This window comes from Poecilia mexicana, unplaced genomic scaffold (genome assembly GCF_051168715.1).
Source record: "Poecilia mexicana isolate PSO_F unplaced genomic scaffold, ASM5116871v1 scaffold_4, whole genome shotgun sequence".
NCBI lineage: Eukaryota > Metazoa > Chordata > Actinopteri > Cyprinodontiformes > Poeciliidae > Poecilia > Poecilia mexicana.
In genome coordinates, this window is record NW_028263373.1 from 12391728 (window position 1) to 12417442 (window position 25715).

Sequence of the window (25715 nt, forward strand, 5' to 3'; positions counted from 1 at the left end):
GTTTGTAAATTATAAAGCTAGATTTTCCAAAAATAAATCAGAGGCCGACACCAATAGGAATACAAAAACTGATGTGTTCTTCTACCAGGCCTGTTGCTTTTCTCCGCGCATCGATTATTCAGGTCTGGCTCGGACCGGAAGTGAAAGTAGAATATCGCGTCCAAGATGGTGGCCACCAGAAGAGGAGCATACGCGAACTCTCCCCCTAAAAGAGCGGAGGAAAAGCAGCCGGTTGTCCAGGTACGTACAGTAGATATGTGTATTTGAAGCTGGGAACTGGCGGAGGCCCTGTGGATGTTTGAACGGTGGCGATTTAAAGCAGTCACGTGGCTGCTGGTGTTCTCGCGTGTGTGGTTCTGCCGAAGCTTCACGTGGACAGATAGGAGGTGATCTGTCTGAGTTTACAAACATTTTTATAAACAAAACACGCCGTGTGAACCAAACAGACCAGGTTGTAAAACCCATTCAGGTGGAAGATTCATGTGAAGAGTTTGTCTCGGAAAATACTGCAAGCTGCTCCTCTGATTATCTACTGTTCTCCCCCCCAGTTTGGAACATAGATGCCTCTCACCGAGCTACAGGCGCAAAATGAGGATCTTCTCCAATATTAGGGGAAAAAAAACTTTACAAAGAAACGTACATATTTGTTTTGTCAACCCTGATGGACACTTATTGAGAGCGAAAGTGTTGGTGTTGAAGGTTTGTTTAAAATCAGTCAGTTTGTTCATATTTTTCTTTCAGCTTAAAGTTTGAATTTGACTCTAATTAGTAAATTAATAATGTTCCTTTCTCATATCCTCCATCTTATTTATTTTTACCTTCCTTTTCTTGCATCCGACTTACCTTATTGCTTCCTTTCCCTTTATGCTTTTATCAATAAAACAATGAGAAGTCTAGAAAGCTTGACTTGAAAAAGTCTGCAAAATGTACAAGAAGGAAGATATAGAAACCTTGTTTTGAGGTTTACCCCCTCTCTGCTGGACAACTGTTAAATCCCCATGAGTCTCATTTTATGAGAAACTACATTTTGAGATTAATTTGCTGTTAACAAAAATCATTTAGATTAATAGAACTAAATTTTTGAAATTTGTGTGCAATGTGTAAGACATAGGGCTGAAATGATTAACCGGATGAATTGTGATGAATCGAGAGTTGAAATGATAATCAGCTAATACAGTGATCAAGTAGCCTTATATAAAAGACCATTTGCTGAAAAGCTCTTATTCAGAACAGTAATTGGGCCAAAACTGTAAGAAAAATTATCTACACTTTGCATTTACAATAATTTACACAAAACTCCTCCTCAAGCGGTGTAGTTTTAGTTTCATCGAGTTCAAATTCACTAAAGGAATCTTGGTTGTGTTTATTTTCTTATTTGAAAAAGGAATTGAATTGTTGGTTTTTCTGCATCTATTAATGTATTTTTAATATTGTGTAGCGAAAGGTTTAAGTGGTGAAATCTGCAAAATGTGCCAGTTGTTTTATCCAATTAATCATCAAAATTATGGATTATAATAAATAATCGCTTGTTCCAGTCCTAGTAAAATAAGAGTGACATGGTTTTCAGTGATGATCTAATTTATTGCTATATACCTGTAAGCTATGTTTGCTATGAGCTGTTTTTCTTGTGCTCAACAGGCCACGCCCTCCACCGCCCGAAGAACCAGGAGGGCTCAGCAGGAGGAATGCCAGCAGACCCTCACAGAGACCTCCAGCCAGCTGGAGAAGAACAAAGGAGGATCCTTAGATACTCCTGCCACCTCCACCAAGAGGAGATGCACCAGAACCTCCAGACTCCACAGCCCGGAGCAGCCCTGCTCTCCCGTGGGCTCCGACCACCAAGAGGACATGTCTGACGTGGAGTCCCTCTGCTCTTTGGTGTCGGACGCCGAGCCGCCAGTAACGCTGACCAGAGCGAGGACGAGAGCGCTCCGTGAGAAGGATCAGGACCATGAGACGTCCGAGGTGGAGTCGAGCTCCTCTGCTGTGTCTGCAGCCAGAACTGGACTTGGCCGCAGACGGAGCACAAGAAGAGAGCCGGCTCAGACGTCCGACTCGGCGAAAGCCGCAGATGGCAAAGAGGAAACAGCACCAGAAGCCGAGTCCGAATCTCAGAGAGTTACTAGAAGTCAGAGGAAATCTGCTCACACCCGATCATCTGCAAGGCGACACATCGAAGACTCTGAGCTGTCAGAGGCCGAGAGTGGCACGTCCAGCGTCTCAGGACGAAGGCTCAGGGGGCAACTCCGTCCTATTCCCATCCACCTGGACGAGCTGTCCGAAAGCTCCCAGTCCCCCACCAGGACAACTCGACGAAGCAAACCAGCAAGAGGGAAAGCAGCTTTGACTGGGAACGAATATAAGAAATCAGATTGCGAATCTGACGGGTTTGAGTCTGGGCCCACCTACAGTCTGAGCACCAGAACCCAGCCTGCTGTGTCTAAATCCACTGTGGATTCAGAATCCGAGGAGGTGGAAGCAAATTCATCAGCGGGAAGCAGAGAGTCCACCAAGCCCAGCAGTGTGGCTTTAGAAAAAAGTGAAGAAGCAGCTGAAGAGGAGAGCTTGTCGAATGATTCTAAGTTAGAAAGCACCGTGATTGGAGAGGACGCCGACCGCACTCTGGTAGAGGAAGAAACGATCCAAACATCTGGAGAACTGGAAAGCTTGGAGTTCACTTCCAGCGGAGCTGATGAGGAGAAAGCAGAACAGGAGAAAACGGATCCAACAGAAGATGTGGAGCTCCCAGGGTCAGTGTGTGAGCCTGCAGTGATCACTAAAGACCTGCAGGAGGAGCTGTCCTCTGAAAGCAAAGCTGGAGAGGCCTCAGAGATGGAGATGATACAGGAAACGGTACCACCATCAGAGCCAGAGCAGAGTCTTCAGTCTGCTCCAGTAATAAGTGAGATGGACTCCAACATGGCAGAGAGGGAGGAGGAGGAGCAGGAAGCTGCAGGGATCCATCCCACCCCGGCAGACGAGCCTCTGGAGGAGGAAACCAGGCCCAGTGAGGAGGAAAAACTGGAAGTCCAGGTGACAGCGAGCCAGAAGGTAATGGTCACGGTAGAGTCTGACTCGGAGCAGAAATCTAAGGACGTCGGCGTCCAGAAAAAGAAAACAATCAGCCTGCTAGACAGCAGCGATGACGAAGACGACGAAGACGAGGACCTGATGTCTGATGAAGACGATTCGGGGAGCAGAGAGGAGAGACGAAGAGAGCCTTCCAGCATGTCCGAGGCAGCCTCAACGTCCGCGGTGGAGGGCCTGTTTATGATCGACACTCGACCCGGACAAGATGCTGACCAGCAGTACTTGAGAGAGGAAGAGGAAGTTGTGGATAAAGCAGCTGAATCGGAAGATGAAGAGTTCATCGACGAAGAGGGGGACGAGGATGAAGACGAGGATTCAAAAGTCTTGTTCTCCAGCAGAAGCTCTCAGTTGTAAGTGAAACGGATTATTCCAGTTTGAAGGCAGAGAGGTGAAGAACAAGATCACCTTCATCTTTTTTGATGTTTTCTGTGTTGCACAGTGTCAGACACATGCAAAGCCGTCCCAAGACTCAGTGAAGGAAGGGGGTGGGACTTCAGGCAGTCGTTATAAATCATAGATTTTCCAACAACAAAAACAAAACAAAAAAAAAAATCCTAATTCTGACTTTGAGGAACATGGAAAAATATAACTTAGAATTAACAGAATAGCTTTTTAAAGGCTTTAGAAATTCAAAATGAACAAATGATGGAGTCTTCAATGAGCAGGTGGAGAGAAAGATCAGTATACCTCCATCTTAATTTAAGAAAAGCTACGCTAAGCAGGGTGTTTGAATGTGTGCATGTTTGAGAATATGAATGGGTGAATGTGGCTCTAGCTTAAAGCACTTTGAATGTTCATGATGACTAAAAGGTCCATTTACCTGAAGCCAGAGGAAACATTTTAAGGACCATTTCTAGCAGTTTTTGTAATATATTAACTCACATCTCGTTTATATCACTTTTAAACTCATTTTATACCCCAAGATTGTGGAATGCGTTGTTTTTTCATCCAAGTTGCAATATGTCCCTGTTGTTGTTTCATACCTGGATACTCGGGTCTCTGTAGATAACAGACCAGCAGCTACCAATAAACGTGGAGGTATAATTAGTTTTAGGTGAATGCTAGCCTAACTTTTTGCTACTCATCCTTGCAGGAGTGGTTTGTGCTATAGAGATTTCTACTGAATCGTAGCAACACTCACCTGTCACTGTGAAAGGTGCTTCTTTCAGAGAGCAACCTGCTCACTTGGGGAGTTTATTATTTTCTTAAATGGACTGGTCATGTAAAGGACTGCAGAGCCTCCTGGTTTCATCACAGCCGTACGGCGGTGAGGAATGAGACGTGGTTGCGCCTCCTGAGGAATTTTCTTTGTGCCTATTAATTTCAGGACAGAGATGTCCACCCGTATTGACCCCGGCCTCAGGGTGAAGGAGCTCGGGGGTTTATACATCAGTTTCGATGGCAGCAAATCAAAACCCGTCTCCAGCTTGCTGCAAAATCTGAAGGAAAAGAAGAGCTTGGGTGAGGTAAATTACTGATTGATTTTTCTTACTCCGTTTCTCTGAAGGTGAGCTGAGGTGCAGAATGAATAACGAACGTCATATTTATTCAGATGATGTTTATAGTTTCTGTCAAAGTTTTTGGACTTTGACCCGTTTTACTCCAAGTCGTTTTTAGAGACATGTTCAGGGTGGCAGTTTTTGTGCTTCTCCGCAGGCAATGAAGAAGAGTGTGATCGTCCCGGACTTTGAGAAGAAGGACGCAGTGCCTCCCTACAGTGAATCTAAACACGCCTTAAAGTTGAAACACAGAGTAAGTTTTATAAAGTTAGCCTTTAGTTTGAACAATTGAAGCACTTTTGAAGTCTGGTTAGCTCTCCATCAGTGAAGCTTGTTTTGAACCGATCATTATTTTTTTTTTCAGGCAGAGAGGGCGAAATCAACGGGAGACAGTTGGTTTGGTATGAAAGCTCCAGAGCTAACCCAGGAGTTGAAAGGAGACCTTCAGGTCCTGAAGATGAGAGGCTCCCTGGATCCCAAGAGGTTCTACAAGAAGAACGACAGAGATGGCTTCCCCAAATATTTCCAGGTCATTGTTTACTGGCGTCTCAGATTCCTTACAAAAATTCACAGATTTTCATTAATCTTTCAAATAGTTGTTCTACGATGTCACAGTCTGTGGTGATAAGATTTTTTTTTATCTCATTCTACATGTCTGACAGATGGGCACCGTGATGGACAGCCCGGTTGATTTCTATCATTCCCGTGTTCCCAAGAAAGAGAGGAAGAGAACCATGGTGGAGGAGCTGCTGCATGATGCCGACTTCAGGCAGTAAGTTAAACTCATGAAGGAATAATCGTCAATGTTACGTTTGACTTTTTTCTTGTTTTGACAATGTACCCTGTTGAAAAAGAACCCTATCAATCAATCAATCAAATTTTATTTGTATAGCACATTTCAGCAGCAAGGCATTTCAAAGTGCTTTACATAATTAAAATAAAAACAGCATGTGAGAAAGAGAAAGATTTAAGAAAAAGATAAAAAGAGAAATAAAAATAAAGTAAAGATAAAGAGATTTAAAAGAAAAAATAAAAATAAATAAAAACATTTTCCATGTGAGGACTTGCCCTTAAGGGGTCTCCTCGAAAATAAGAGGCTCTACAAGCCTTTCCTTCTGTAGGACTTTAGTCAAAACGCCATTTGACAAAGACTCGAACCTTTAAAACTTCTTTACATAAAGAGATAAAAAAAAAAAAATCAAAACCTGCACTCTAACCCTTATTTAGCCATAAGCAACTCTAAACAGGTGGGTTTTAAGTTGATTTTTAAAGGCACCCAGTGTTTCAGCTGTTTTACAGTTTTCTGGAAGTTTGTTCCAAATTTGTGGTGCATAGAAACTGAATGCTGCTTCTCCTCGTTTGGTTCTGGTTCTGGGGGTGCAGAGCAGAACCAGAAGATCTGAGGGGTCTAGACAGGTGGTACAGCATTACAATCGTAATCAATACATATGAGAGATAGAAGCTCATTGAAGTCCGTCAAGAAATTTTCCTCATATGTTAATTTTTATTGAGGAGGTAAACCTGTTGGACAAAAAAAAAAAAATCTCATGTTCAACAGAAATGCACCACTCCCGGTCAGAAACAACCAATCAGAGCCGGGCTTCAGACCAGTGTGGGGAACCAGCTGTGGCATACAGAGAGCAAGAGGGAGGGCATGACCAGCGTGTACACTGGTGTGATTGACAGCGTTAGACCCTCCTCCTGACTCTTATTGGTTGTTTCTGAACAAGTGGTGTATTTCCACAGACTGCAGCTGGACCACAGGGAGAATATAAAGGACTTCAACCTTTTGTTCCCCACAGATTATCTGTCTCATAACTAATTCGGAATGAATTGGGTTCATTCCGAATTAGGGAATGATCCTAATTTGGTCATAATTTGATTGGAAAGATGAATTTAAACTCCAATTCAGACCCTCATTCTATCACTCCTTCCGATTTTCTCCAAAAACATTCTGCTTACAGCATTCACACTTCATTTTCACAAGAAATGCCCATTTGTATAGTTTTTATTGTTTCAGACTTTTATAAACAGAAACATGAAATGCGGTTTTCTTGTCTCGACGCAGAAAGAACAAAAGGAAGTACCAGCAGATTATAGCAGCGAAAGCAGCACAACGAGCTGGGAAGAGGAGCCAGAAGAAGAAAATACGCAAGAAGTGAGGAAGTCGTGAACTCCGACCCTGAGGGGTTTTTCCATGAACTCTGATTTTCGGCCCTTCAACCTAACGGGCCGCATCGAGGAGTGTGAGACGAGTGTGTCGACAGTGAAACACTAATCCTCACTGCGTCCTGATCTGATGATTTCATAACTCTGTACAGTGGTTAATAAATATTGCTTCAGTTGGATTTTTAATTAAATCTGAACCAGTTTCAGAGTGTCTACCTAAAAATAAAATACTTTCATTGTGACCATCTTTGGTATGATTCTGAAGATTGTAGAGTTAAAGTTCAAAATGCGTACACTTTGTTTAACTATGATGATATTGGGACTGCAGAATAAAAGTTACATTGATGTGACCAAGGAAGAACTCAGCTTGACTGAACTTTTATCTAGATTGTGTTGGGTAGCATAATTTTAAACTTAGACATGCAGAAAACTCAAATAGGTCAGATTTTCCCTTATTAGTTCTGTTGCTTCTCTATTCAAAAACTTCAGAGCTTTTTGCATATCTAGTGTTATTTAGTGAAGTGACAAGAGTTCATAATAGAGTTATAATTTGATCCGCTGTGATAAATACCTTTACATACCATCCCATAGCAGAAGGATGTTCTGTAAAGCTTCATCAATGATGAAGACATTTCCATGTAATACTATGAAGCTGCTATGTTTGCATTTCAGTCGCGTCTCGGTCTCTTTGTGTCGCCCGCTCTTTCATTCAGGATTACTTTTGTTCCTTTTCTCTCGCTCAAATCTCTTGTCTGTTTTAGTTTGGGGCTTGCAGCGGTGGCTCTTGGCTACCTTCATGCTTATCTTTTGTGCTATAAGAGGCGAGCCCTCGACAGCTGCAGCTTACATCCTCCGCGTCTCCTTCCCACACGCAAAACGGAGCTTCTGTAAACCCGAGCCAGAGTTTAATAAACGGCTCCGTTTGGCTCAAACATCCAGTGGAGCCCAGAAGATGGGTGGGAGGGAAAATAAACGGCCTTCACACGCTCCACATGTTTGAAATGTTAAATATAATAAAGGGAATACTTTACGTGTGAGGGATGGTTTGACTCTTCACTGTTAGGTTTGATTTCTATTGAAATAGTGCAAGATGGAATCTGACATGTTAGAAAACCTTACTAGTATATATTTATATGTATATATAGCTCTGCTGTCCCTTGACATACAATTTAGAGGAAAAACACTGGATGCATTAGAATTAACATCTAGGTTTTGCTGTATAAACACTCATGCAGTGGATTAAAAGTTACAGCTGTATCTGTGCTCATAGGCGACTCTGTGCGTCTGCAGAATCTTCTGGATCCGGTTGTGGATCTGTTCCCCATAGGATGGACGAGTCTGAAGTCTGAGGAAGACAAAAAACCAAAACACAAACAAACCTTTAATCAATTTTTTATTGGGCGAGATGCACACATACCCTAGTGAGACGAATTAACCTGACAGTCATGTTTGTGGGACTGCAGAAGAAAACCAGAGTACTGAGAGAGAGAACCATGCATGCATGAGGAGAACATGCACAGCGACATGCACAGTGAAGTGTTTCAAATGTCGTTCTGGGTTCTGGGTGCAGAGGTAAAGCGTGTGACCCAGGTACAACTGTCAGAGGTTCGAGTCCCACCGTTTGACCTCTTCTTCTCTCACAACCCACTTTCCTATCTACCGACTGTCAAATAAAGAGCCAACAAATCCTTTAAAAATATATTGTTTAAAAAAACCTCCTAGATGCTCTGGACACTCGTATTTTCTCCATTTCTGGGTAACGACTCACTTTGTTATCCACAGACAAAGTGAGCTTGAATTCCCGAAGCTGTAGAAATGGGTTTGTGACCATTTCCAGACCGGGAAGATGTCAATGACTTTGTTTCTTATCTGATCAGGAAACAATGTTTTGAATCAGGGATGTTCTTTTTTTTTTTTTTTCTTAGGTTATCTTTGACAGCAACATTTGTTTGGTTATATGAAACACTCAGGCGTAATAAAATAGACTCTAACCAAAAACAAAACAAAAAATCAAAAAAGCTAAAAGGGTTAAAGAAAATGTTGTTTTTTTTCCTTTTTGAATATAATTTCAAAAGATACATAAAAAATTACTGAGATTCTTTAAAAATTATATAGGTATTATGATATATATTTGGTAATGTAACTTGTGTCCACTAGTCTGCGCTCCAACCAAAGATAAGACATGAGCGATGGTGTTGAGATCACAATCTGACACTTGAAGTCTTTACTAGCAGTTAAACATTCTCTAAACATCCATTGTGATTTTTTTTCTTGTGAAATAACTGAATTTTTTTTTGTTATTTTAACAAAGTAACTAATATTAATGACCAACAGTGTGCGGTATTTAAAGCAATAATTTACCTTTACCACTGCTTTATAAATAAATGTGTTCTACAGTAAGTCAGGACACAAAAGATTGCACTGATAAAAACAAATTCTTCTGTATTGCCTCTCATTCACGTCCATTTGTTGGTACTGGAGGGGTGACAAGTGACAGATTGACTCGGGTCTCGTCCTCGCTGGCAGTGTTTGAGCAGGAGCTTTTCATCTGTAATCAGATAAACTCGGTACCTGCATCAAAAAGTCATCAAGGACAAATCATCCCGAGACATGAATAGACTGAGACTCAGAGGCTTAGGGGGCAGAAAGCTGCCACTGGCATCTGTCATTTTCTTTATAGATCATAGATTGGCGGAGAAGACGTGCCCCCTTCACTGTCAGAGGGAATCTACAAAGGCCAAGTGTAATCTCCCACCCAGCGAATCCTGCCGCGTTTCCAGATGAGAGGAAAGTATCCTTCATTTCCTGCAATTTACTTTGCAGTTTAAGATTGTCTATTGATTTTAATGTTTACTTATGGACTGAGCAAAGCGGAGCAAGCAAACAAAACGGGACGTCGGTCGCATCGGCTCACATCTCCTGTGATTGATGACAAGGTCTCTCTGAACGTATTAAAGTGTGCATCGGGTCAAATGCATCAGTCTCAAGCAGAAACACAAATCAATACCATTTCCTCTTTGTTTTCCCTTCTTGCTGCCTCCTTCTTCAGTAATGACCAAACATGACAAGACATCAGCTTCTGTAATTTAAAAGGTGGACAAGAATTCAACCCTTCCGTCGAGTGTGATCAAAATTAAAGATTAGATGTGTATGAACACACACACACACACCCCCACACACACACACAGATTTGCCCGGCAGCAGCGTATCCAGACACCTCCTGGGATTTCCATATATTTGCTGTACACGGTAATTGGGAACTCATACAGGTGCCTGTTTTGCTTTCGAGATCTTTTGGGCAAACACAAACGATGCGCACAGATGGAGCTCGACAAATTCAAGGTAAACATCAGGAAAAGATGAGGATTGTTGTCGCTCCAGCTTCAGTGTGACAACGAGGACGGTCTGCAGCTAACAGCATCGGCGTTTAAATGAAATATTATTTTCATATCTAACACGTAGAAATAAAAGTTAGATATAAATATTTTCTTCCATCTTGTATTTGATTAGAATTTTTTCCTATTTATTGTAGATTAAATTTCCCAAACTCCTTAAGAATGTTTTGATAATTAGTAACGCAGACTAATCTTTTGGTCACTGACATTATTTTAAGACTGAATCAAAGATAGTTTCATCCTGACACACTTTCCAGGTTTAAAAAGTTGTGATAAAATGTGAAAACCCTGCGAGGGGAAGGGATTTACCGTTCTCTGAGGGAGCAGCTGCTGACATTCAGAAGCCTCCCTGATTCTGTCACTGCCAGGCCGGACCAAGCTGAGACGGACCGGGTCTGCCGCAGCTCGGTCCAGCCTGGGCCTTTGATCTCGGGTTCATGATGGGAATGTGTCTCCGGAGACGCCTGGAGCCTCGCTGAAGCCGATTCTATCTAGAAAAAGTAAGAAAAAAAGAAAAAATTATATATATATATATATATATATATATATATATATATATATATATATATATATAAACGTTACTCAAGTTGTGAGCCGTGTTCACCTTGAAACTTTTGAACAAACTAATGTAAGCAATTGAGGAATTTATGCAAAACATATTTAAACATATTTTAGCTTTAGTCCTAAAGTGCACTTTAATACAAAGAACATATCTGTATTCCCAGGTTGTCATAATTGATAATAGTGTATATAATGTTTGTGACTGGGCCTCTAAAATCTATTCACACATCTTGAACTGCATATTTTGTCAGGTTAAAACGACCTTTAACGAATATTAACATATTATGCAGTAGAGGTGTCAGGAATAGGGCTGTAGCGATACACTAATCTCATACGATACGCGATATTCTGCTTGCAGTATAAGTTACAATATTCAGCAAACGATATGATTCAACACATTTTTACGATTTTCTGGAAGATTGTAGGGGGACAGAGTGATTTTGGTGACATTGTTTCACTGTTCTGCAGACTTGGATTGAATTAATTGAACTGATGGTGTAATACTGGTGTAATAAATGTGTTTGTTATACATTTGTTTTGTTTAAATGTTAATTGTGTGGCCTTTTGTATTTGGTTATGCACAAAAGGAACCTTTTTTTTGTCTCACTCACTTAGATAAGATCATTTATCTACTTCATTATTTAATTAATTGTAACTTGTTGCTTTATTAAATTTTTAATGTACATGTGCAACTGGGTAAAAAATGTCACCTGTGATAGCTGTCATTTAATTCACGTGGATTTGACATAAAACTCAAAGTAGGATTTAATGTATCGATACTCGCGGATGAAAAATCGATACTTTCTGAGGAAAAAATATCGATAACTATCGTAGAATTGATCAAATTACACAGCCCTAGTCAGGAAGTGGGAGAACCTGCTTTTTAAAAATGTTTTAAAATATGTATCCAGCCCAATTTAATCTGATATTCCTACAAAAATCCTTTAGATATTTAACTAATACAAAAAAAAAAGAATAGTGTTTCAACCATGATGGGACACATTCATTCATTCTTTAAACTTTGGCATGGCCTCCCAATTTCAAAGATAATAATCAGACTTACCTGCTCTGCTCTCTGTCTGTAGCTTCCATAGAGAAAATCATCTACAGAAAGACAAAGAAAAACTTATAAGTGCAACATGACGTTATAAAAGGATCCAATCACATCCATGTATTGCATAACTAACAGTAAACAATAAAATGAGACAGTATTTTCATTTAATTTTCAACAGAATATTATTAACATGTATGAAAGAGACAGAACTAATGCTGTGATCTAAAGTGCTGAGTCTGAGGAAAACAGCAGCCTGATGGGCCTGCTGGGAAACCACAACCCTGTTTGCCTGATGAGAAATCACAAGTTAGTTTTTAACCCAAGATATTTTGAGCTACATGTTGCTTCAAAGCCTCCTATATTCCTATAACATAAATCAGAGCATCAGTATAAGAATATTAAAACCTATCATAAATATCTTCAAAGTTATAACGAGGGTGTCTAAATGGGGGGAATATAGCATAACTTGAGTGTCTAAAATCAGAAAGTACACAATCTGAAAATATTCTGTTGGTTTTTCTATCAGTAATAAATAGTTTGCATAGAGAAGTTTTGAGGCCTACCTGTGTGATCAGCTGAGAAACTGGCGGTGTTTTGATGCATGCTGCAGTCCGGTGTTCCCATCCCAGTGACTTCACTGTGACGAGGGACCTGGAACATCACAGGATCAGAGGATAATTTATGTTTAATATGAAACACTTCAACATGTTTTCTTTAATCTGTCTCACAAAACTCCGAATGCTAAAATAATTAGCAAATAACTTCCTCCTGCTGCACTGTGGAAACACAAAAGACAAATAAAGTACATTAATCACATTTCCACATTGTTTCGAAAGAAGCAAAACAATGTTTTAAAACTCCTCTCCACTTCTTTGAAGCAAATTGCATTCTGTGTTAACACTTTGACTTTCCTCGGCACACAGGAAGCATTTGGAGCTCTGAAACTCGCACTGATTATTCTCTTCTCACAAAGCTGAACTACTTCATGAGGTGTTCATTTGTTAATTGCGGCCTGACACTCAATTAATGGGGTTAATTATAGGAAGAGGATCACCCCCCAGGAAATGCAGAGGCAGAAAAGCATGCTCCTGCCTCCGATAAAACAACAGTAATCATCAAGTGAATTTCATTAATGAGTCTCACCAAAAACACAAACCCAGCATCTAATAATCTGATCTGTTAACAGTGTGCGAGATGCCTCCGACAGTCTTATAGAAACTTATCCTTTTGTGAAGAGCATTTTCTTGATGCATGTGACTTTAATCAAATTGTTGTTCTTTAAAAAAAAAAATCTGAATGTTAGCTTTTAAATCAAGTTCAGGTCCCTCGGTGTGGACAACTGAGCACAAATAGTCAAAATCCATTCATAATGTCAAAATCCATTAAAAGCTAAGATAAAAAGATTAACGTAGCCTTATTACTACATCCTTAACTTAATCTGCTTGCATGATTAAGTGAAATTTGGGGAAGCTCCCACTGAGGTGTGACCTGCAGCAACTCGGGCTCTTATTAATCTTCTAAACCGTGTGCTTAGAACACGTCTACTGCTGGATTATTAAACACAGAGAACCGTGATTAAGTTATTAGCTGTCTTTAATTCTAAGATTTTTAAGATTTTTAAAAAACAAGTTACACGAAGGAATGAAAGGAACCAAAATGGTTCCCATAAGATCTTGACTTCACAAGCTTGATGCTGCTGTTATGGGCCGGGCTTATAGAGGCTTTACTGCACGTTGTTTCTGTTCTAATCGTGGTTTTAGGAAAACTTAACTCTTTATATTTTATGCCCATCATCATTTTTTTTTTGCTGTATGCGATCAAGAAAAGGGAGGAGATCCCAGCATAGACCCAGACTATCCTTGAGAGACTTGTCATTTTGTAATTCCAGACTCGAAGAAAAGGGAGACAAAAAATAAAAGATAAAAAGGGGAAGATGGAGTGGCATGTAGAAGTAAAAGTACAAAAGAAAGAAAAACAAGCAGAAATAAAGAAAAACAAAGAAAGAAAGAAAAGAAAGACAAAAAACAAGGACAGAAAGAAATAAGGGTGCAAGAAAGAGAAAAAGTAAAGCAACCAGGAAGGACAACGGTGGACTGAAGGAGAGTAAAGGCCAATATTTGTTCTCTCCCAGGGCTCTAAGAGCAGGAAGAGATCATTCTGTTCTTGCAGCTCGTTCTTGACACTTCAACTGGGCAAAACTATTTTTTTTTTTTACTCTTGTGTGGTGTTTGATTGCTATAATCTACAAAAGGTGCAGAGGGATGGACCCATCAGGACTTATTATGCAAGTTTGGAGGAAGTAGGAAATGTTTTGATTATAACAAACTTTGTTCTTGTCCTCACCAGCTCAGGTGCAGAACTGTTCTTTTTAGTCCCATTTTTACTTTTATGGCTGTGTTTGCTCTGTGTCATTTTCCTTTCTTCGTTATCAGTATAGTACTTTAATTGGGTTTTGATATTTATAATTTTGATTTGTAATTGTCGATGTGCTGCTGCCAGCCTTGACCAGGTCTCTCTTGGAAAAACAGATTTTTTTTTTATCTCAATGAGAATCACCTAGTTAAATAAAGGTTACATACAGGCATAGAAGCAGAAGAGGAAGACGGATATGACAACACAAAGGAGGGAAGAGGATGAGGTCAGAAAGGACAAAAAGAGGAGATTTAGGACACAATGATGGAAAGACAGACAATGCATTGGTGGAACAATAGAAATACGATAGAAGGAGGGAAAGATAAGAGCATAATAAAGAAAACAAGGAAGAAGATAATGAATGGAGGAAAAAAGGACACAAGCAGAAAAAGAAGGGAGAAAAACAATTGGAGGATCAGAAGGAGCATAAGGGTGGAAGGACACAAGGCAGAGAGGAGGGACAGAGAAAACAACACAAGGAAAGAAAAGATAAAGAAAACATAAAGATAATGGGATCTAGAATAGCAGGTACATTTTCCACACCTAAAAAAACACATAAACACAGTTCTATTAAATGTATACTTCATATATTGTTAAACTTTAAAATTTAAGTTTTTCTGAAATCCCACAAAACATTTGAACAAACATACATTGATGAAACTTAAATCTAAAAGTAAAGTGTAGAAAATGATTCATCAAACAACCCAGTTTGACAGATGATCAAGTCTACAGACACAGTCACTAAATTTCCATCAGGATCCTGGAAAACAATAAATTTGGTGTTTGTTTTGTGAATATTATTGATTATTTAATTCATTAACTCACACATTATGTTTTTATTATTGTTAAGGATATCAGATTATTTATGTTTTTCATTTATTTACACATCAGAGACAGGCAGTGTTATTGGTTTTACCTATTACATTAAAAAAAAAACTTTTTTCACTTTTCTTATTCGGCAAACCAGAGTAATAACATAAAATGCCAGTTTAAAATATTATGCACTGCAGGCAGAAAAGCCATCCTAAGAAAATGGGCCTAATATAAACTATAAACATAGAAGATTGGGATGAAATTGTTCACAACAGTTTTGCTGTGGGAACAAAATAAAATCCCCTTCTTACTGAGAAAATTTGAGGAAATCCAGAAGAGGCGGAAATTATATATTATGACAAAACTGCTTGTTTTTGCTCAAGTACTCCAATTTTTATATTTTCCGAGCACACACTGGTCTGTTCAATTGTTTTGGTTCTGCACGCACAGATCAATTGAACAGAATCACGCTGTGACTTTAACTGCCTGTTTGGTAAATACTGCATCCATGCGATGTAAAAGAAATCGGGGGGGGGGGGGGGGGGGGGAAGGAAGAAGAAAACACACAAAACAAACACAAACCAAAAAGGGCGGCTGCTTCTCCGTTGACTTGCGAAAGTGGTGAGGCCCCAGGTGGAGGTGGCTCATCCGCTGCCTGCTCTCCTCGGTCAGCTCGCACATCCTGCGGTGCGTGTAAGGAGACAGAGTTCGTGCCCTGGAGGAAACTGTATGCCGTTGGTACCCGGCGTCCTCAGAAGCTCCCCGTTTCCTGTCCTTCTTGTTTGTCTGAGGACTGGAGTCTGACGGGGAGGCAAAGGGAGAATGTCTAGACGTTGATGTCAGAGGACGGTTGGCGAGCACGGCCTTGACGCTGGGCTTTTTCTCACCGTCTTTGACCACGATGCAGTCTGGATCAACACCGTATGCTTTGCTTTGCGGTGAAAACCTCTCTGTTGGTCTTTGCCGAGGCGGGGTTTTGCACGGCCTCAATGGAGAAACACGACAGGTCTGTTTTTGGCAACAGAGAGCGAGAGAGAAGGCCGATAACTTTCTTTTAACATGCTGACACACTCGTCTAAATGTTAATGTAACGCACAACATCTGAGCAAGTTCAAAGTTCTCTGAAGGCCATAATTTATTCCTTTCTATGACAACATCCCCCACTTTAGCCATTAAGGCCGTTGCTCTCAGTCTTGACAGACTTGCTCTCGCTGGACAAAACCATTAAACCATTAGCTAAATGATTCCACTTAAGTGTTATAAGAAAACAGCTCTGGCGGTCCACACTGCCATGGAGACAACCTCTGCAGAATTACTCCAATAACTCTAATGGCCACTAACATCATTCTCTAAAGCAATATCTCACATCCTGCAGGTAATGCCAACCAGGGATAAATAAGTTAAGATAAAATGTTAATTGCATTTGATGGCCATCTCTTAGACTAATATGATAAAGAGACATTGGCTGGCTGTAAAACAAAGATAATCTAAATGCTAATTAGAAAAATCACAGCACATTGGAACTATTTTTAAGAGAAACCAAACGATGAATAAATCATCATCAAAGCTGCCATTTGACAATAATCTGATATAATGGAATTAGGACATATGCTCCCGTCCCTGAATCCCCCACATCTGTGACTCCTATCTGTTTTTCCGTTGCTGGACAGACACCGAAAGCGAGTTATTTTTTCCAGTCCCCAGCTCCGAACAGAAGGCTTGACTAATGTGATTAGCTGTGATTTTCACCACAGGTTTTTAGAGGATAAAGACATCATTCGACAGAGCCTGGCATGTTGATAAATAACAGGAAGGTTAACGTCTACAGCTGTCCTCGTAGCTCTGCGAAGCTGCTTCTGTCTCGGTGTTAATCCTTATATCATGTTTAAATCCCCAAAGCAAAGCAAACATGGAAGTGCGAAATTTTAAAATGACAACTTCTGGGAGAAAAGACAAAACTGAGCAGAACTGTGCCTGACTGAAAGGAGCTCATGGGCGTTGGTTGTTATTCATGACCTGGGGGGCAAAGGAAGTTGTGTGTTACAAATTAAAAGTCCCTATACAAAGCAAAATATAAATGTAAAGTTATTCAGTAATACTTTAAGTTTACTGACTGTGGTTTCTGCCATTTTGACAAAAACAATTTTACAACTAGTCTGACTGGTCTTGTTAATCTTACAACAACCGTGACAATATCTGAAATTACTTTTTATAAATCAATTCAAATTCAAAAACTAACGTCAATTTCCAGGCAGAAGGTACGGTATTCCACACTAACAGCTTTGGGGCCGTAGTTCAAGTATTATTTAGGCTTTTGGGATGCTAGTTAGCTCCTCCTAGTGGTAAAACAATACTTGTTGCCACTATAACATGTAAGTGAGAACAAAACTCCTTCCAGCTGTGCAGCATCTCAACCTGTGGGTCGAAGCATAAATAAATTAAGCCCTTTTTTGATGCATTAGGTGAAATCATGTCTATGAAGTGGAGCGTTTGTGCAACCCCCATTTTTATAGTGTGTGCATTGATATTAAGGATATAAGATGTATAATAATGAACTGCTGCATAAGGACAGACTGGTTTACTATCTAATTTTTCTTCTTCCTCTACTTAAAGATCGCCATAGCATCTTGGACTGAAAGTTTAAAGCAGACTAGACAGTTTAAGAGTTAAAAATGATCTGAATTGATCAGAAAAGTAGGTCAAGTGGCCCTTGCGTTGGAGCCATAGCAAGCATTTGACATTTGGACATGAGTGAAAATTCATCAGAAAAAACAGCATCTCTGCAAAGTATAGTAGCAAATATTTTTATTGTCAACTCAAATTTCTTTCTCTCTGCAAATATGTATGCAAGGCATGTCTCTTAATGTCATTGTAATGCAAGGCAGATACAGACCAAGTAATGTACTCAAAGGCACATTTCTTTTACATTTCAATGTAACATTATGCTGTTGCAATAAAAGATGCATTTATTTTAAGTTAATTTCATGGAGGACAGTAGTTACGGAAAATGCCTGAAAAGGACATACATGTCCGTGATGAATTTGTTATTCCACTAAAATCTGCTTAGCGGATTACGATTTTATTGAGTTTATACTCAAATTATGGTATAAACATTATGGTGGTTGAAACCTCTTTTGGGGGATTCTTTTAAAATAACAATTTGGGAGTATTCATATATACTCATCAATATTTTAGCCCAAAAATTGGATTCACATACACCTCGATTATAGCAAATTAGCGGTAATTCAGCTTTCATGGAGAAAGAGGAGGGGGGGGGGGGTGAAAGACTATAAACCGTTCATACAAAAGAATCACATCAAAAGATGGCACTGTTATTTTGAAGTTGAAATGTTGGTAACGATTGTGTTCATACTGATGGGTACCGAGGTTTTGCAGGAGACGCCTTCCTCCTGAAGCTGTGTTAGTAAACAACATGGCTTGTCAGCAGGGGAGACATGTAGTCAGGAAAATGCCTATGCTGAGAAGCCATTAGGAGAGAGAAAATGGAGAAATCCTACTGTCTGACAGCCACAGCGGTGCTCTGATCCAGGCATCCCCCTGAGGGGCCGCTGCACAACACTGTGACAATCTGCTTCGCTGTCACTGACATCCCATTCAAACTAATAGCTTAGCTTAGGTGACTGCACCTGGGAGATGCATGGTAGTCTGCTTGGCGCCAACATGCCAACCACTGTGTGAAAGATCACATGCTGCAAAGAGATTGTGACAAATTTACATTCATGCTGATTTTAACTCTTCTTGGGTCCCTTTGAATGAGATCAATTGTGCTCAAACAGAACATGACTGATGTAAAACAAACTGTACAACAGATTATCATTCATATTAGTCATTTCATCAATTACTATCCTGACGGATAGATTCTCTACTGGGCTTAGACAAATCTGCTTGCTTCTCAAGCACCAAAAGTACCGACTGTTTGGCCAGGTACCAAGTTCTGTGAGAAAATGGAGTTATAATCTCTGTGGAAGGTTTTCAAGAGAGAAAAGCTTTAAGTGCTCTTAAATTATCTGCCACACAACCTCTCTGAGTTTAGTCAATGGACCAACAGCAGAAGAGTACATGGCTCCTTAGATCATCACAGACACGACATTTCAAAATAGGCCTCGACTTTGATTCGGTGAATTTTAGATATACATAAACGACATATATCTGTAAATTAGTCTTGTGCAGCTCTTAAATAATCTGAAAAAACAGATTTTAGCTGCAAACCATTACCAAAATGAACCGATTATCAAGTTATACCCTTACTGTTGAATTGTTGAAGTTTACTTTATTGAGGTACACCAGAAAAATGAAGGAGAGGGATAAAAATCATAACGGAAAAAAAAATATGATAAAGGATAACATGATTATCTGGACGTGAAGACTTCCAAAATGAAAATGGAAAGTGATATTGTGTGAAAACTTAGGAACATGAGAGAGAAGCCTCTGTATCAGCACCGCTGATCTGCCTCCCCATAATTACATTCGCGAAGAGCGAACAAACACCCTCGAAATGCTGCTCGTATGGACAGTCGTCATAGCAACAACAGAGGCTGGGTATGTTTAGTGAAAACAGACGAATGTGATGGCCAGCGACACCACTCATTAAGGTCTTCTGTAGATCAATCTTTAGCGCTCAGGACATGTGGGATCATATATTTATGCCAAGAGCAAACAAACACACAAAGACGTTTCAAACAGAAACACTTACAGGCGAAGGAACCCAGCTGTCTCGCCAATCACTCTCCTCTATGACTGACGTCGTCGCAAACTCCACTTTCGGGGAGATTCCCTGGCAAGAGACGGACAACAGAGAAAACAACACCTTTAAGAGCGAGAGGAAGACAAAAGGACACATAAAAGCTCTGCAAGGGACACCAATTTACGAGCACAAATCTTCACTCTGTTCCCGAGTCAAGGAAAACAACAAACAGCAGAAACACAGAAAGGCTCCAGTGATGTTTAAATAATATGCCATTTTTTGGAGAGACATCTAAATTGCTACGTAGGCCTCAAACACAAACACATAAAAGCACTGGTGAGGGGAACAGTGTTTAAAGACATTTAAATATGCCAGTTGGTGCCTTGGAGGACAAGGGGAATGATGGGAGAACAAACAGCAGTCGGGGAAAGATGAAGGGATGAAAACAGGAGGTGCAAGGAAGGGGAAAAAACATGAAATAAATGCACGTTTTTAACTTTTTTTTTTGATAGAGTTAAATGCTTTTCAAGAAAACCTTATCTTTTCTAAATGAAACACTTTATCAAAGACAAAGTGGTGCTTTTGATTGTAACTGCCTGTTCCAATCACAGCTGCACAGAGTCACTGAGAAAAGAAGTAACAAATGTTCTTTCACATTTAAATGTCTTGGTCCTGATGGTTGTAGATGACATGGGGATTTAAATAAGGTGCAAAACAAATGAATTTGTCCTTGCTTGACTGGTGTGAAGGTGTGCAGTTTAAATCTATTGGCTTTGTAAGCAGAAAAAGAGTAAAAGCAAAATCTTGCAGCCATGCAGTTAGATTTGCAAAAACACATCTGTTCTTTTTCCATGTGACCCTGTTGTAAATATTTTTCATTGCAAACGAGAAGCAATAGGAGAAAAAAAAAAAAAAACACAAAACATATTTTCAACCTTCAACTTCATTGCCATCCTGACTTGTATTGCCAGAGTATTCAGTCCCTCCTCATCCAATTTTAAAGAATGTTAGTGATGAATTTATGGCTGATGTTTTGACAGCGGTCAGCACTTAGGATGCACAAAAAAACCACAAAGAGGGACGGGATGTCAAAGAAGACGACTGTAAACTAATACATGGAATGTGAGGTTTTCTTGGACGGATGTTTTTCTTTTTTTACAATAGCATTGCTCAGAAAGATTTCAAGAAATAGTTTTGAAGAAGTTTATATGCACATGGAGCTCTTACTCAATTCCATGAAAGAAGTTATAAAGTTCCTTGATAATGAAACTTATTCCTTCCAATACTATCCATAGTATAACATGCTTTGTATAAACACAGAAATAAACTGCATTAAGTCTAACCTATACAAGTCTAATCCCCTAAAAACATTACACAAATGAAAAACCATGACCAACTCACAGGAAACAAGGAGGTTCTGTTCATCATCATATCTCTTTTTGCAGGTGCTTCTGTGGTAGTCAGGCTGGGACCCGGATACAGGAAAGTTCTGCTGCATTCTTCCGCTGTGGCAAGAATATCCCCCTCTAAAAGCAGTGCAACAGAAGCACATACAGTTGCATTAAATTCACATTAAAAGCTCCTTTTTCACAGTGCAATGACTTGATAGAGTCGAGCTTAACATGCCCATATGGCATCATCAGAAAGCATACCTGGAGGGACCAACTGAATCAGCTCAAAAACTGTGGTGTCAGCTGAGGAGGGGGAAAGCATAAACAGTCTGTAATGATTGCTATCTCAGCTAATAGCAAAGAACAAAATCCAGGACTAGTAGGAGATGAGCAAGCAGATCCCAGATGGCCATTTACCTTCGAGGTGGTCAGCTACATCAGCAGGGTCAAAAATGCCAGAGAAATTCTGGTAAAACAGAGAAAGAGCAAACAAAACAAATCAATAATCATAACAAGATCAGGCTGACAGGCCAGAATTTGCCTCTGCTACTCTCCTCAGTGCAAACAGGCTAACTTATCAGGAAATATCATGTCAGTCAACCTGACTAAGTTATCCAGCAGCTACAACATTTGCCACTTGTTCAGCTTATGTTATAAACAGCTATATAAACAGCTGTGGACAGACGGCTGTAGACAGAGTGTGGCAAACAGCTTGCTGTTTTATTCTCACCTTGACAAAAACCATTCTGTGATTGAACACGAGAGGGAAAACAGGAGGCAAACATGTAGTCTTCTTGTACTGGCCCATTATACGCACACTCATGTAGATGCCATACTTTTTTTTAAGGAGGACTCCTGGGCATGTAACCTGAAAACAAACAGTATATCATGCCACTAATCCCACAGATTAGTTCAACATGGCAATAATTCATAAATCTGCAGTCACAGTTTTACATTTAGATTACGTCTGGCATTAGTAGGAATATAATTAATAGTATAGCAAACTGCTCATGCTTTTGATTTAACTTTCAAAATACTTTTTTTTTAAACTTGCAACTTAAGTGAACATCTATTGGTAGGTGGCAGATATCTGATCCCAATTGGCATAAGTCAAAGACAAATATGTCCACAAAGGAAAGACATATTTGGCATACTTAAGTAAATAATCTCCTGTAAATCCAGTTGGTAATTTTTATTTGCTTTATAAATGTAGGTTTCCTACACATGCATTGTGGCACAATTTAGTCTGCACTTGAAATCAAAAGTTATACGTGTGTATGTAATAGCATAAACAAAACAATTCAAAGAGGTTACAACAAATATTTAACAGTGTCCAGATTGTAAAACAGATCCTGCAAAACATCAGGCTGTAAGGAGGATGGAGGAATGAATAGGTGGAAGAATAAACTAAACACATTTTCAGACTAATACTGTTAAAAAACACAACGGATAACTTGAATTAAAAAATTAAAATAAACCACACAACAAGTGATCTAATTATAAAGCACCATTGTGGAAACATTTAACTGTTAAAATTCACAAAAAATCTTATACACACACACAAAAACTTTCACGAAGCATTCAGTTATAGGTTTTTATAAACTCTTCCATGTCATGTCTTAAAATATTTGTGCGTAACACTGTTGAATTTTGTAAAACATGAACAGCACCGCGTGATTAAGAAAAATATAAAAGCATATCTTCTGCTTAGCTCCATCAACATTGTTGAGAAAACAGGATGTAAACTTGCTAGCTAGCTTACGTTCCTGAAGCTCTAGCAACAAGTCCGCTTTCGGGGATTTTGTGACGACGCATAAAGGACACACTTACTTTCCCAATGTCCAGATACACTGTACATCGGAGGGACTTGGGCTGTTTTTTGTGAGAGTTGACCATCTTCTCCGTCGCTACCATTCATCGGCTCCATCCAAAGTTCGTTGTCATAACAGCAACAGCCACAGAGCGGATGTGGGGTCACGTGACCACAAAGTAGCAAATCAGAACACTTTGTTGCTTTCTCTGAATGGGTCTCCCGGTGTAACAGCTGGGATTGGCACCGAATATCCTAATAATCAGTCATCTCTATGCGGTCTTATTAGGAAGTCTTGTATTTACCAACAATAAAGTAAAACTCGAACTAATACCAGCTTGCCTAACAAAACCGAGGAGGAAGTAAAACGATGACAAAAATGATCGTGCATCATACGTTTTGGATAGCTGCAAAAGTTCAATACCCTTTATTCATCTTTGCGAGTCAAACAGATAATTCTATTTAAAAGTCAGTGAATTGCTAAAGTGTTTATGTCCCTTGAAGTTCACATTTTGTCAATTAAATTTACAACCACAATCTTCAATGCATTTTTCTGGAGTGGAAGTGAGACAAAGTAGTGCACATTGGATGGAGGTGGAGGTGCATAATGTGGAGTTTGTTTATAAAACAATATTCCCGGCTTGTAACATCACAATCAACTGTTCAGTTCAACAAAAAATGGAGAGTATGGCACAACTGCAAGCCGTCTGAGATCCAGTAAAGCACTACATAAACCGAGAACACAGAAAATCTGTGAAGTGGAAAATCATGTCACTCATCTTTGTGACAAATTCCTCAAATTTCTTCTTTATGGAAAAGTGGCAAGAAGAAACTCATTGCTAAAGGAAAACAAAACAAAAAAAAAAGTCTCATTTGCAACACAAGCCATGCAGAGAGCACAGCAAACGGCTGGAAGAGGGTGTTTTTGTCAGATGTGATTAAAACATATGTTTCACACTTCACAATCATGTACTTGTACTAATGTTGTTCTTCCAACACAACCCTGGCTAAATACAGTGGAGTTTATGGTTGGAACAAGATGAGAGGCAAAAAACTTGAAATGGTGTTAATATTTTTCATCATTGAGACATATATGGCTCTAAGTGTTTTACAATGCATGCCGAAGGGTTCAGAATCATGAATATAGAGAACACATTCCTGTACATTGTTTCAGTCTACATTAATCATGGAACAACAGGCTCTACAGTTCTGCTACAAAACTACATCAAGCAGACCAGATGTATGAAGTGGTTAAATATTTAATGAATAATAAGAGTAACAAAAAACATAACACTGTCTGGGAAATAAATTAAACAAGTCAATCGTATTTTCTGTACAACATAAAGCTGCCAGATGAAGGCATTCAAATTAATTTAAATTAATAATCCTACCCCCCAAACACCTACACACACAGCTTTCATATCTATGTGTTTTATAGGAGGCACACATATACGGAAAGGTGGTTTGAATGTCAAGCATGTCACTGTTGTAGATTTTTTTATACAAGTCTTTGTGATCAGGGAAACAAGAGCTTTTGTGCCTGACGTTTACTCGTTGTTGTCTGCAAGTCTGTCTGTGTGTGTGTGTGTGTGTGCGTGTGTGTGTGTGTGTGTGTGTGTGTGTGTTTGGTTTTGTTCTGACAGTCCAGAAACAAAAACATGCGCTAGGCTAACTTGAGATTCATATGCGTGTTACGTGAAATGTGTGGTAAAATAGTTTGTGTTCGATTGGTAACTGGTCCCAGTGTTCTGGAGACCCTAAAAAAAATGTTTGGATTAAAAGGAAGGCGTTTTGGCAGGAGTCTGATTCTCCTGCCAAAATACTTTATATTCAAAATATGCTCAACCTATGTCTACTAGTGTGAGAAAATTTGGTCCTTCTCCTTTTTCCTGTCGCCTGATTCTCTGACAGGACAAGTGCTGCTCACAGTCTTGCTTTTGCCCACCTGGGAAATCCCCTCAGCGCTGCAGACAGAAACATATCGACAAAGTTGTGATATTTAATTCAGAATACAGCAAAACAAAACAAAACAAAAATTTGCAATAAAGTTTTACCAGTGCATAAGAGCAGGTCCGTAATCCTTGGTGAGGTTGTTAAGCTTGTAATAATCCAGGAAGGTTCGAGCCACATTCTTACCCAGCTTCATATCTAAGGATAGGGAGTTAAGGCTTATTCTGCTTCTGAAACTGAAGATTACACACATGATCAAATGGAAAATGTGGTGTAGAAGGCAATAAATAAATAACATAAAAAATCAAACAATAAGTTCTAAAATATCATACAAGGTAAAAAGTCTGTAGTTATGAACCCTCAAAGAACCTTGTCTTGACTAATTCAGCTGGCATCCCCTATCAAACAAAACCTTTTGCATATTGTAGTTGAGTGTTGCAATTTTTATCATTTGCAGCTCTCTCTTTGTTTCCCTGACTGCTCTTGGCAGGAGGCAGCAGTTTTACTTAAAATGCTTCACAGCAATACCTCCCGGAGACTTAACATCAGCTGGCAAACGTTTCAGAGAGAGAGAGAGAGAGAGAGAGAGAGAGAGAGAGAGAGAGAGAAAGAGAGAGAAACCCCTCTTTTATCCCCCAGAAAGAACAAAATGGCTGGCTTTAAACTGTACTCCACATGTGCTTTAGTTCAGAAGGACAAGTCAGAATGCTCTGTAAGAGGGGGCTCCAGGCCAATTCATCCCCTTACAGGCAGCTGCCATTTATTCACAGACTACTTCTAAAACGATTTTAAACTCATGTACTAAACCATCCAGACAGCGAGGCAAGAATGTTATGTATTGTAAAGAGTGCATGTAAATAGGTTTC

General features: G+C 39.6%; 3 protein-coding genes across 5 annotated transcripts in view; 1 reads left to right on the forward strand and 2 right to left on the reverse strand.

Moving 5' to 3' along the window:
- Positions 1-85: 85 nt before the first annotated feature.
- On the forward strand, positions 86-7000 carry dnttip2 (deoxynucleotidyltransferase, terminal, interacting protein 2). Its single transcript, XM_015007933.2, has 7 exons — positions 86-240; positions 1639-3440; positions 4418-4556; positions 4747-4842; positions 4954-5118; positions 5252-5361; positions 6658-7000. Exons 1-7 carry the CDS (start codon positions 166-168, stop codon positions 6749-6751), a joined length of 2481 nt encoding a protein of 826 aa, XP_014863419.2. The 5' UTR covers positions 86-165; the 3' UTR covers positions 6752-7000.
- On the reverse strand, positions 6582-23128 carry spata6 (spermatogenesis associated 6). Of its 2 annotated transcripts, XM_015009072.2 has the most exons (12): positions 22920-23121; positions 21820-21957; positions 21507-21555; positions 21351-21392; positions 21100-21224; positions 19708-19788; positions 15881-16001; positions 15576-15793; positions 12332-12419; positions 11778-11818; positions 10463-10644; positions 6582-8103 (listed from the first exon to the last, which is right to left on the reverse strand). In XM_015009072.2, the coding sequence occupies exons 1-12, from the start codon at positions 23001-23003 to the stop codon at positions 7998-8000; spliced, it is 1275 nt and encodes a 424-aa protein (XP_014864558.2). In that variant the 5' UTR covers positions 23004-23121; the 3' UTR covers positions 6582-7997. The 2 variants fall into 2 exon arrangements, with proteins under 2 accessions (XP_014864558.2, XP_087861101.1); XM_088004975.1 differs by having other exon boundaries at positions 15576-16001; positions 22920-23128.
- An 825-nt stretch (positions 23129-23953) lies between these two features.
- LOC106930455 (AGBL carboxypeptidase 4) overlaps positions 23954-25715 on the reverse strand; it is a 55330-nt gene continuing 53568 nt past the window's right edge. For both annotated transcript variants that reach the window (XM_088004976.1, XM_015008050.2), the window contains 2 exons: positions 24954-25047; positions 23954-24863 (listed from right to left, as the gene is read on the reverse strand). In XM_088004976.1, the coding sequence (XP_087861102.1) occupies positions 24755-24863; positions 24954-25047 (203 nt within the window). In that variant the 3' untranslated portion in view covers positions 23954-24754. The remainder of the gene's footprint in view (positions 24864-24953; positions 25048-25715) is intronic.